The following is a 13,528-nucleotide window of genomic DNA, read 5'->3' on the forward strand; positions in this document are numbered from 1 at the left end:
ATTCCAAGCAAAAAATGTAAAAAAAAAAAATCAAATGATAATAATTCAGATTATTTTTATCCATATGTTTCAGAAAAATGGAAGAAGAGTTTTGTGATTCTGGTAAGAAGAGGCAGTAATTGAGTATTACTGGAATAAAATTAGAATATGAAAAAGAAATTGTCATTATTGTAAATACAACTTGTTATTATCCTTAGCTGAACTGAATATTAGATATTATACCAAAAATATGTGTAACCAACATAAACATATTTCATTTTTAAAAGAAAAAAATTAAGTTAAAGTATTATTATTTTTTAAAAAAATACAAAACTAGAACAGAAAATGGAAAACACTGATACAAAAAGTAATGTTGCAGAAGGTAGAAAGTATTTTATCATTGCAATTATTATTATTTTTACCTGATTCTATGTTGACTGTCATGCAGAATTTGCAAGAAATGAAAATGTTAATGTTTTATTTGACAATATTATGAAAAGCAAAATCATGATGTTATTTCAACATAAAATTAAAGAAATCTTCCTGTAAACACTATGGAAACCACTTTTTCCTTCCCAAGATTAATAGTGGCATATTCACAATAAAATAAAAATTGGAGAATTGAAATACTATTCATTGCAACTTAAATTGTGAATACTCCATTACAAGTAGGAAAAGCTGATGAAATAAGTAAAGAATGATGCTCTGTTATTCTTATAATCAGTGATATTGAACATCACGGGTCCACAACCCCCTGGTCCATGACTGTTACTGGTCTGTAGCCCATTAACCATCAGGCCATGCAAGCAGCAAGTAAGCATGTGAAGCTGCATTTGTGCAAGCGTGGCATTAGGTTGCACCTGCCAAACCATTCCCTCTCCATTGCCACAATTGCTGTGGTCCTTAGAAACAGTGAGGATCGCTGAGAATTATCCATCTAATTTCATAGATAAATTCAGAGCATAAGAAATGAGTTTCTTTTTGAGGATCGGTTTGGGCATATGCCAAAGCATAATACTGGAAAAGGTTTTTTTTTATTGGGAAGATTTTTCTTCTTCTTCTTCTTTAATTTCTAAAGTAGTTCTTGTCTTTGTCCTTCAGAACAACCAACAACATTATTATTTTACGCAGGGTTTGCCATTTTTTCTTAACTACCATTTTTATATCTTTATTTTTTAGGCTGTATATTATTGGATTCAACATGGGTGTTAACACAGTGTATTGGATAGAGATCACTTTCTCCAGATCTGTAGGAGATTGAGAACTTGGATTCAGGTACCTGGAAAAAGCTGAAAATAAAAACATGCAAACCACAATGAGATGCGAGCTGCATGTGGAAAAGGCTTTGCTCCTGCCTTTTGCTGAATGAATTTTTAAGATAGAAGAAATAATATAAATGTAAGATACAACAATAAGAAAGAAGGGTGTAATAGCAAAAATAATAACTGAGCCAAGTAAGAACATATAATTCGTAAACGTTTTGCTGCATGATAAGTTCAAAAGCAGAGGAAGTTCACATGTATAGTGATTGACTAAAGGAACCCAACAAAATTTCAAATATTTCAAAGGCAGAGAGTTGATCAATGCATCCAAGAATCCCATTATCCAGGATCCTCCCACCAACTGCCTGCACATTTGTTTTTTCATAATTAATGAATAATGCAGTGGGTTACAAATTGCAATGTAGCGATCAAATGCCATTATTGAAAGTAGAAAGAAATCCACACAAGCAAAATGGGTAAAAGAAAAGATTTGTACAATGCATCCTACCAAAGAAACTGTTTTTTTATGTGTAATATAATTTCCCAGCATCTTTGGGACAGTGACTGTTGAGTAGCAAATGTCAATGAAGGCTAGATGACTGAGAAAGTAGAACATAGGAGTGTGAAGGCCATGTTCGGTCCTAATTATCAGTATGATCAAAAGGTTTCCTAATACTGTTATTGTGTATATAGTTAGAATCACAAAGAATAGAATCATCTGAATTTCTGGATTTCTTGAAAGTCCCAAGAGTATAAATTCTGTAGTTATGGTTTGATTTTCCATTGAGAATTGACAAGCATCAATATAGTCTGTCTGAGGAGAAAAATATATATGAATATTTACTAGATAAACTATATATTTGCTGTTGGTGTACTATCTATTAAAGTAATTATGATTAGAATATATTTGATGAAAATAAATATTTAGCTATATACTGTATTTATGAAGAATATTGACTTTTAGTTAGACCTTGATGGTTAATATACAAGTTATGTAGACATCAATACATTTGTTTAACAAATTGTGACATTTCATATAATTCCTGGTTACAGATTACTTAAAGAAATTGTAGCTTCTTGGTAAAATGAAATCCATATTAGATATAGGTTGAGATTTCAATAGGAGCATTACACAGATTCTGTTTATTATTGTGACAATATTGTACATTGTTTCAAACTATACCAATATAAAATACCAAATATTAGATTGAAATTTCTTATATATTTTAAAGTTTTGGGAAGATAATCTTTTAAAAAAGAATGCTTGAAAAAAATGAGTGCCTAATATTGCAGGATTTGGGTTTGGCTAGTCTAAAGAAAAGAAGAGTCAGGAGTGACATGATAACCACATTTCGGTATGGATGGCTGCCAAAAAGAAGAGGGGGTCAAATTATTTTACAAAGCACAAGAGGGCAGGACAAGAAACAATGGTTGGAAACTAATCAAAGTGAGAAACAATCTGGAATTAAGTATAAATGTCCTAACAGTGAGGACAATTAACCAGTGGAACAACTTGCCTTCAGAAATCATGGGAGTTCCATCACTGGATATTTTTAAGAAGAATCTAGACCAGGGCTATCAAATTAACCAGTGGAACAACTTGCCTCCAGAAATATGGGAGTTCCATCACTGGATATTTTTAAGAAGAATCTATACCAGGGCTATCAAATTCATGGCCTGCGGACTGGATGCATTACAAGCTGGCCACACCCACACCCAGTTTAGGGAAAGGGAAAAATGTCCCAATACACCATGTGATGCTGCCGTGATAATGCAAATTTGATACCCCTGGACTGGACAGACACTTATCTGAAATAGTATAGGTTCTCCTGCTTGAGTAAGGGGCTGGACTAGAAGACTTCCAAGATCCCTTCCAGCTCATTTATTCTTTAAAAAATACATTAAAATAACTTTTATTTTAAAATGACAGTTTTCATAGTGATTAAGCATACTTTTAATCTCTAATTATGATTGTAAATATTTTTGTCCTTTCCAAAAGATTGCCTTTTTATATTTCAATTAAAATACTTTTTTTAAAAAAAATGGAACTATAATGTTATAGTGACCACAAAACTGAAATTATTGCTAATTTTTCATGTTTATTTTTTTAATTTAAATTTTTCTCTACATATTCTAAGTTGCTGTATCATAAACAATATAATTTGCTTTTTAACAGTTTGTCAGAGAAGAGACCAAATCCAATCCATTTTCCCATCAAAGTTGAAGACAAATTATTATTTTTTGTAATTTTAGCTACAGATGTTTAGTGCTACTTATTAGTTTGTAATGACAGTAATATGAATGGCTCAAAATAGTCATATCCTAGCTAGAACATGAAAAGTTCCTTAGATGAAAGAAAAGTAATTTTCCATAATCAAAATAATCATTTAAATGAGCTAGTGAATTGACACTATGCTTAAAAGTAACTTTAAAAAATAATCCTTTGACTCACCTGTAATCTTAATGAGCTAAGTAACAAATTAATTTCAAAATTATCTGATTGTTTCCCAATCTCACTACCTTAGTAATCTGTTTCCTTCATATATAAATTTATTCAGCCACCATTAAAACCTTTATAAACTGACCTCATTAGCCTTTTTAAAAAATCAGATTGTGCTCAATTTATTTTTGAAGTGGGAAACAAAGAATTGTCTTGTGTAAATTTTCCCTTGAAATTTCTTTAGCTTTGTGAATTCTCAAAGGAGATTCATTTGTTAAAAAAAAAAGCCATATATACCAAGTAAACTTTGAACTGGAAGTTTTAGATTCAGAGAAAAAATGATTCAATTTGAGGTTGGATCTGAATTTTAATGCCAATTTGAGATCAGAGGAAAAAATATCTATAGGCTATAATGGAAAATAATTGCCATTATCACACCTTGGGTGCTATCATGTGTAGGTAACACATTATCTGTTCTGAGAAAAATGGAGTGTCTGTATTTTGGGTTGACTACACTAAAGTTGGTCCAAAGTAAAGCTGAATAAATCCATGACATACAAGATACAGCATGAATTTAGAATAGGATATGACAGGAACGTGTCTTGGGAAGCAAGAGAGTGGTTTCCAACCAAAGGAAGAGATTAGGAACATGCTTTACATAACCAACATTCCTGGTCATTCATAATTACAGAATTTAATACCTTGCCTCTGAAACAACCACAGTTAGCTCCACTGCTTTCCCATGCTTAGCACCATTGCTTAGTTCACAGTATGACTCAGGTGTAAACTCGATTGGATTGCAGACCACATTGACATTGTGGTTGTCCTTGGGGGCCCGGGTCAGGGGCATGGCTTGGGTGGTCATGGCTGATTGGGTGTGGCCTGAGGGGCATGGCCAGCTTGACATCACTTCTGGGGGCAGGCCAGTGTTGGGGAGGGAATCTAGGGGTCTCCAGCTGGTGGGACAGTGGGCAGAAGGCTCATCCCATAGGGGTGATGCAGGGGGTGGAGAATAGGTGCTGCTGCTGTAAGGTGATGCAAGGACTGGAGTGGCTGATGCTAGAAAATGTCAGCCATTCTCGCTCGCCAGCCTTTGTGTGCAGGGCTGATGTTTTCCAGCCCCTCATCTGACACATGATGGCTCCGGAGACTGCTTCACTGGGCTCACCATCCCAATAGTATGCAGAATAGTGACATCAGCAGCAGGCAGAGGCGGGGGACACATGATGCAGAAAGCTGGATGTGCCACCTTGTCGCACTGTCTGTTTTGACTTCATTTTTCCACAACATCCTACCCACTTTACTCACATCTACAGAGAACAAATACAAAGGAAAACACCCTGTGATGGGAGCCACTCCCCTTTCTCCAGCATGCATGGGCATTCAGACTATAGAGATCTTTCAAGGGAAGGAAGGCAGAGGAAAAAGGAAGGTCATCTCCTCATAGCTCTAGCATTACGCTAACATGATTTCTGAGATCCCAGGGGGTGGGGGATGGACAAGTATGGAAATGGAGAAAGTGCCAGTTTAGGAGATGCAGTTGGCATTCAATCTGAATTCATCGCATTGGTTTTATCCCCAACTTAGCAAGCAAGCAATGAGATCCCTGTATGCAACCAAGCAGGGAGTTTATGTGCAGAAGTGAGCTGAATGCTTTCCTACTATTAAAACAGGCACAGTCATGCTTTGTTTTGTTCCAGGCCAGCATATGCTTTGTGCACCTTCAAATCAGTTTTGACTCCTGGATTAGTTCCTGCATTTTCCCATCCCACTGTTTATTTTGGTTAGTGACTGAAGACCAGGTCACCAATGGTCAGCTTCTCAGCCACTTCGGAGGTCTTGCCCTTGGCCTGCATGAGGAGCATGTTCTCTTCATGCACCTGATGCATCACGGGCCTGCCATGGGCTGCTGCTGCCATAGCTCATCAAACCCACCCAGCCCAAAGGAGGTGAAGTGGCCAGGTAGAAAGTCCATGAGCGAGAAAGCCAGATCACCGGACCTGGCCACCCAAGTCCAGCAGAGATGGGGAGGATTTCCTCACTCGCAATAGCCGTCTTTTGACTGCTTGGCCTAGGTGTGATCTACCATCTCTACTTGGCCTTTCTAACTGGCTGCTTCACCTCATTCATGCTTGGTGATCCAGGCAGTGATGACAGCAGCCTAATAGACCTGTGTGAGCTGCTGGTAGCCTCGTTAGTGGCAGTAACCCACAGTGATGCTGAGGTGCATTGGGTGCATGAGGGGAATGTGCTCCATGCATGAGCCCAGACTTCTGAGGGGGTTGAAGAGATGACCAATGGTGACCTGCTGTACAACTACAAGCAAAAATATATTGGACAGAATAGGTGGGGCAATTGTGTATGGCAGCAAACACCCCACACCCTCCTTACCTTGTCTTGGCTCTCAGCAGCAGCCAAAGGCAGAGGTCAGTGGAGAGATATGTGGTCCGGCCAGCTGGATGTACCAGGAAGCCTCCTGGCCTGTCCCAGTCACATGGAGCAAGCACATTCAGTGGTCTGAATCACTTGCCATCCCTCCTGACTCTGTCTGCCATTGGTGCTGCCACTGTGCCTGCACCTTGGATGGCCAGCTGCGGAACCACTACTACCATAAACCTTCCCCCTGTACACACACACTTGAAAGGTTGGTAAGCACTGTCATCCTAGAAATGGTAGGGGACTGGCCCAATCACTTTGGCCTGGCCCAGCCCATCCTGGTATGCACACATATGCCTACCTGCTTCTATGAGCACACACACCTGCCAGGATGGGATTCACTGGGCCAAAGAAATTGCAGGCTGGCATCTTACCATTTCCAGGACAGCTAAGTAACCGAATCTGACCACATTGCAGGCCGATCTGGCCTGTGGGCCTTGAGTTTGAGACCCCTGACTTAGGGCTTGGTGCTGTCCAGATAACAGGCTTTGACTGTTCAGCATTTGAATCAGTGACCAGCTACAGAAAGAACATTTATAAACTGCAGGCGGAGAGTCTCATGGGTTCTCCTCAACATCAGAAAAGTCTAGAATAGAAGGGAAAATTTAAAGCTAGTGTGAAGGTGGTGTTCGTTACTTTTATACATGTCCATTTGCTTGTGGAAGGCCCAGGTATGGGTGTTCATCATGTTTATTGTGCTCAAGTGCAATAAATTCTTGTCCCAATTAGTCATGGACTTTCAATTAAATTTAACAGAAAAGGATTCATATTTTTGGATCCTCAGAGGAGTTCTCAAATGGATCTCAGAGGAGTTCTCAAAAATTAATGGACAATAATATTTGTAAAAAAAATTTGTAGTTTTGCCATGTTCTTCTATAACTTCCTTTCATTTCCCCCACAGCACAAGATTAATGGTATTTACTCTGACAAGTACAGGATAGTTTCATCACACTGACATTAAAATTTATGCTCAAGCTGAGGAAATGAGATTTTGCATACTGTTGGGAAGCCTTGCCTAGTGTTAAGATCAATTATATTGATTTGTTGTAATTTGTGCCAAGTATTGAATCAATAAATCCAATATTGCAAACCAAATCTATTTTCATTGGCATAGAAATATTTGACTGTCCAGAGATTCTTCTAGGAAGATAGTTTAACATTGTTACTGTGAATATACAGTATGCATTATGAACAAGGGTATTATCCTTTGGTGTTGAACTGTATCATTCATTTCGATGCAGACATTATCTGTGTTTAAAGAAAAATGTTGTTATTTAATATCAATTAGCCATCCAGGAAAGTTTACCATTCCAAAAACAGATGAAAAAGAAAAGAATAAAATTATTTGCCTGTTAATTACTTGTTAATCCCTGCTTATCTGGACATTATCTTCAGGAGAAAATATATTCTGGTCTTTTTGTTTCTTCTAACCAAACCATTCAAACTCAGCCCAAACCCCATTTGGCTTCTCCATTTAGACAGATTGAGATAATAATTTTTGAATTATTTCAACCAATATTTCAGGATTCATGAACACTTGTACCCTGTTTTCCCAAAAATAAGACCTCCCCAGATAATTAGTCTAATTGGGCTTTTGAGACCATGGGCTAAAATCAGCCCTCCCCTGATAATAAGCCTTCCGAAAATATTGCAACACAGCAGCAGCCAGGAGGTGACCATGCTCGCCACCTCCTGCACCCCCAAAATAGTAAGACCTTCCCCAAAATAAGGCCAAGTGCTTATTTCATGGGTCAAACATGATACTTCCAACATTTGTTTTTGCAAATTCCAAAATAAACTCAATGAGTTCCCAAACAATTTTATTCAGAGCTTTTTAATGTATAGAAATGCATATTGCAAGAAGTTAAAAAAAAACCAGTCATCCTATTTTCAATCTCTTATTTTATTCCAATCATATTTTATATAATCAGATCCACAGATTTGAAGAAGAAAAAATATTTATTCATTTTAACCTTTAAAAAAAGGAAAAATCTGGTTAGAAATATGCACAAACATGTTTCTTCTAGAAATTTATTTTGGTAGTTATGTCTAGCATTTGTTTACATATAAGTGAATGAGTTCTATAAGTTTCATCCTTGCTGCCTATCCTGTTCAGATTCAATCACATGTGGACATAGTAACATTAGAATAAAATATTACTTACATTAAATTTAGCGTGTTTTTGTCTTATTCAACAAGCTAAGCTTTAGTAACACTTTAGTCAGTGTTACTAAACAGAAAATAACAATAATTATAACTACATGCATATAAACACCCATATGAATATTTATTACTATAGATAACATTGATTTCATTCCTTTCCTCCTTATCCTTCAAAGTTAATACATATAATATACTTCCCTATTAGCTGTGAGGGGAAAAAATAAAATAATGTATAAAGACAAGACAGCAAACAAGACAGCAAACAAAAGAAAAAATTTACATTTGTTATATTTTGCCATATTTGATTATTAATCTTCTTGTATGAACCACAAATGGAATACAATTGCAAAATTATTTTGTAGCACTGTAGCATTCCAATGCATGTGTTGGACGCAGTATCCCTTTTCTGCCAATCTTAGTTAGAAAGCTGGGTGAAGAAGTGCATTATACAGATTGTTTTACCTTTTACAGCCTCCAGATAGACTAACCTTGCTATTCCCTTAGGCTCAACTTTCAATTTGAATTCAGAGAATCAAAAAAAGAATTTTTTCATTAGCAGAAAGCAAACATTTGGATAGACATTTGTACTTGTTTTAAACTATATTACAAAATATTTAATAAGGGTACTATATAAAGTTATAAATATAACTGTGGAGGATGGAACTAGTTTGAGATTTCTGAGCAGTAAACTAAATGGAAATTTTGCCTATGTTTCTTAAACTGTTTCCAATTATTACTTTAATTTCTTTGTTTTTGAGGCTGTATATAATTGGGTTCAACATAGGTGTTAATACAGTGTATTGGATAGAGATCACTTTTTCCAGATCTGTGGGAGATTTAAAATTTGGTTTCAGGTATCGGAAAACAACTGAAAACAAAACATGCAAACCACAATGAGATGGGAGCTTCCTGGGGGTGTGGCCTGTTGCCGAGGAGGGCTCAACCGAGCTCCTCTCAGAGATCTGGTCTGTATATCTAAATAAGATCATAGATATCACCCCTTTTTGGCTAAGAAAGGGGCAGGGAGTAGCTCTGTGTGTTAGGGTCTATTCGTAATCCACAGCCTCTCTCTTTTTTTTTGGCTGTGGACAGAGATTAGATCCAGCGGGAGCGGAGCTTTCATCTCCAGCTAGTTCTTCTCAGCTGCCTTTTTTGGCAGCCCCAGACAGGCTAGCCCCCCCCCAGGACAAAGCAAAGTTTTTTCAAGCTAGGATTAATACGGGCGGGTCCCACTCCTGTGAGATTTATGCTTTTATTACTATCTTAAATACCAGCACCATTTGTCTTAGAGACTTCTTTGTCTAAACGGACTCCAAAATGGCGATTTCTCTCCGTTGGTGATTGATAGGGGATGTACTTAGCCGGTTTTACCTTCCTGCAGACCGCTCCTTAACAAAATAAACTCTTTTTCTTTGGAAACAGAGGGGAGCGAAAGCACTGCTTATTTGTTTATTTATTATGGCACCCAGGTCAAAGAAGCGTCTTGCTACAAATGTGCCTAAAGAATCTAAAGAATTTATACTGGAACCACAGCCTTTGTCTCCTATGCCCTCTACTGGAGAATTTTTAACACAGGAATTTTTCTTTCAAATCTTTAATGATTTTAAACAAGAAATCAAGGAATTTGTATTGGAACTATATGATGATTTAAAGTCTAAAATTAACCAAATGAAGGCGAATACGTTCGCAGCTGTGTCTGCCCTGTCAGATTATTCTGCTGAAATAGAGAATAAATTGGAAAGCTTGGAGAAGGCTAATTTTAATTTGACTACTAATATTCAAATATTACAAAAAAAAATTAGAGACACTGAAGAACAGCTCGTGATGATAAATTTTAATAGGAAGGCATTTGCAATAAGAGTTAGAGGACTCCGTGAAAAGGAGCAAGAGAATTTGAAACAGACCTTTGCTGAAGCCTTCAGCCAGGCGGTGGGAAGACCGGGACTTAACTTTGATTGGCAGATTCGGAAAATTTATCATCAGAACTCATTGGTAGCGGAACAGCGACAGCTCCCGAGGGACATAATTATATATTTCTCCACAAAAGAATCCAGAAACGCGATCGTGCAAAAGTTTCATAATAACAGTCTCCGAGTTGATGACCAGGACCTGATTGTCTTCAAAGAAATACCTTTCCAGATGTTGAGAGCAAGAAGAGAATACGCCTTTTTAACTAAAGAGCTTAGGAATCAACAGATTCGATACAGATGGGAGGCCCCTGCCGGCATTACGGTCACATTTGAGAATCAAAGATTTCGTCTTAACTCTGTTTCGGAGGCCTGAGATTTCTATTGTAGGACTTTGAAGGCGGGACTTCCTGACTCACTTGGAAGAGAGGAGAGACAAGCGGAAGGAGAAGGCAAGCGGCAGGCCGCGTGGCTGCAAGATGGAGGGGGTAGCCTTTCCTCCCTCGGAGAAGCAGAAAAGCGGAGATCGAGAATTTAGACATTTTAAAATGCCAAAGTTGTGGACCGAATGGGGGTTTGCGACCTCTCTCCGGTAGAAAAAGCGGATTAATTCTTATTAGAAGGGAAAGTTGGGTGAAATTACTTTGAGCTAGATCTTAAACTAATGTCTGCATAAATTTGATAGTGGTAAACATTAGACAAGCAAGGGATGAGGGTAAAATATATGCGGAATGATTTACATTGTTTAAAGCTTATTAGAAGAGAAAGCCGGTTGGGATTATCTTAAGATAGATGTAAAATGAATGCGGAATGAATTATGTTGTTTAAATTTTGTTAGAAGGGACTACTTTAAAACAGAAGGTTAACTGACTTTTGTTGAAAGTATTATTTGAATATGTGGAATGATCCATGCTATTTAATTCTTATTAGAAGGGAAAGTTGGTTGAAATTACTTTGAGCTAGATCTTAAACAAATGTCTGCATAAATTTGATAGTGGTAAATATCAGACAAGCAAGGGATGAGGGTAAAATGCATGTGGAATGATTTACGTTATTTAAATCCTATTAGAAGAGAAAGTCGGTTGGGATTATCGTAAGATAGAATGTAAACTGATTTTTGTGTAAGGTAATACTTGATCTACGCTGCTTAAATTTTTCTAAGAAGGGGAAGCTTGGTTAGATTATTTTGAATTATTGTTTGAAAAGGAGGTTAAGAAAGATTATTTACGCTGTTTAAATTTTATTAGAAGGGAGAGTTTGATTATTCTTCTGTAAAGTAATATTTGAATATGTGGCATGAACCACGTTGCTTAAATTTTATCGGAAGGGATCATTTTTGGTTAGATTGTATATTGATGCCTACACAAATTTGTATAAATGTTTATCTGAATATAAGGTTTAGGAAGAGGAACGGGAGAGTCTATAGAAAGTTGGGGTAAATAACAAAGAAGTAAGAGACGAGAATAAAATATAGATAGAATGACTTATACTATTTAAATATAGATAAAGATGGGGGGCTGAGCTCAACACAAAGAGTGGGTTTTTTTTTCTCTTTTCTTTTCTTTCTTTTTTCTTGTTTTTCTTTCTTTTGATATATTACTTTTATTTTTAATCCATACGTACACAAGATACTTTAGACAGAAGGTAGTGCCAGGTGTGGGCCCTGGGAAGTCGGGAGGATTAGGGATGGGGATTTATGGGGGGTGGGTGGGTGGGTGTTAACATAGTCTCAATAAGAACAAGAATGTATTTATATACGGTGGTTTTTTTTTCCTTTTCTTTCTTTTTTCTTTCTTTATATATTTTTTTTTCCTTGGTTTATTTTACTTTTTATCAGATTAAACAACACTCGAATAAAGGCATACACCAAGGAGGGAGGTAGAGGGAAAGAAGAGGGAGGAGTAAGGAAGGAGTAAGGGGAATGTAAGGAGGGCGTGTGGGGAGTAAGGGGAGAAAGAAGGTTTGAGGGGAAAGGGAAGTAGGAGGGGAGTGTTAGAGGGAGAAAGGAAAGTTGGAGGGGGTAGATGGGGTGTATGGAGGATGGAAGTGTTAGGTGGGGTTGTGAATGATGAGTTGTGTTTTCTTTTTTATTTTGTTTTATTTCTTCTTTTTTCTTTTCTTATAGCAAATACCCTGTATATAAGTGATTGCAAAATGGAATGTGAAAATGAATAAAATATATTTTTTTAAAAAAAAAGAGAGATGGGAGCTGCATGTGGAAAACGCTTTGCTCCTGCCTTTTGCTGAGTTAATATGAAAAATAGAAGAAATAATATAAATATAAGACAAAACAATAAGAAACAAGGGTGTAAAAACAAAAATAATGCTTGTGGCAATCAACAACATATAATTATTAAAAGTCTGGCTACATGACAAGCTCAAGATCACGGGAAGTTCACAAGTGTAATGATTGATTGAAGGCATCCAACAAAATCTCAAATGTTTCAAAGGTAAAGTATTGATCAACGCATCTAAGAAGCCCATTATCCAGGATCCTCCCACCAGCTGTCTGCATGTTTGCTTTCTCATAATTGTTGAATAATGTAATGGGTTGCATATTGCAACATAGCGATCATATGCCATTACTGAAAGCAGTGAGAAATCTACACAAGCAAAATCAATAATGGAAAAGATTTGTACAATGCATCCTATTAGAGAGATTGTTTTTTGGCTTGCTATATAATTTGTCAGCATCTTTGGGACAGTGACTGTTGAGTAGCAAATGTCAATGAAGGCTAGATGACTGAGAAGGAAGAACATGGGTGTATGGAGATGATGATCAATCCTGATTATCAATATGATCAAAACGTTTCCTAATATTGTTATTGTGTATATAATTAAAAATATAAAGAAAAGAATCATCTGTATTTCAGGATTACTTGAAAGTCCCAATAGTATAAATTCAGTAATCATGGTTTGATTTTCCATTGACAATTAGCCAATATCAGTAAGGTCTGTAAATGTGAAAAAATATGAAATTAAGAGTTCAAACATTTTAAAACATGAATACATATTTCTACTGTTATAAAATATGTTGAAATTATTATATATTATTTATTTAAATTTTATTATTTATTTTTACAGTGTTCTGCTGTGAAACACTGACTTTTTGACTTTTTTAAATAATAGAAATATTTCACTTGAAGCCTGCTGCTTAATTATGCACATTTTTTACTAATAACTCAAAGCATTATATTAGCAGTTTTGAGGTTACAAGTTGTTTAAAAATTATGACTTCTCTTTAAGGTTAGTACATTTTCAGAATAAGTTGAATTTCCTATATTAGCTTGACACAAACTACAATTAGTAGACTCTGTGACTCCCATTGCACACTGTCCTAA

The 13,528-nt window shown here is 36.5% G+C and overlaps 1 protein-coding gene across 1 annotated transcript; it reads right to left on the minus strand.

Moving 5' to 3' along the window:
• Nucleotides 1-7,344: 7,344 nt before the first annotated feature.
• LOC116521398 (olfactory receptor 5V1-like) lies at nucleotides 7,345-13,115 on the minus strand. Its single transcript, XM_032236075.1, has 3 exons — nucleotides 12,320-13,115; nucleotides 9,018-9,148; nucleotides 7,345-7,365 (listed from the first exon to the last, which is right to left on the minus strand). Exons 1-3 carry the CDS (start codon nucleotides 13,113-13,115, stop codon nucleotides 7,345-7,347), a joined length of 948 nt encoding a protein of 315 aa, XP_032091966.1.
• Nucleotides 13,116-13,528: the final 413 nt, after the last annotated feature.

Source organism: Thamnophis elegans, chromosome Z, assembly GCF_009769535.1.
Source record: "Thamnophis elegans isolate rThaEle1 chromosome Z, rThaEle1.pri, whole genome shotgun sequence".
NCBI lineage: Eukaryota > Metazoa > Chordata > Lepidosauria > Squamata > Colubridae > Thamnophis > Thamnophis elegans.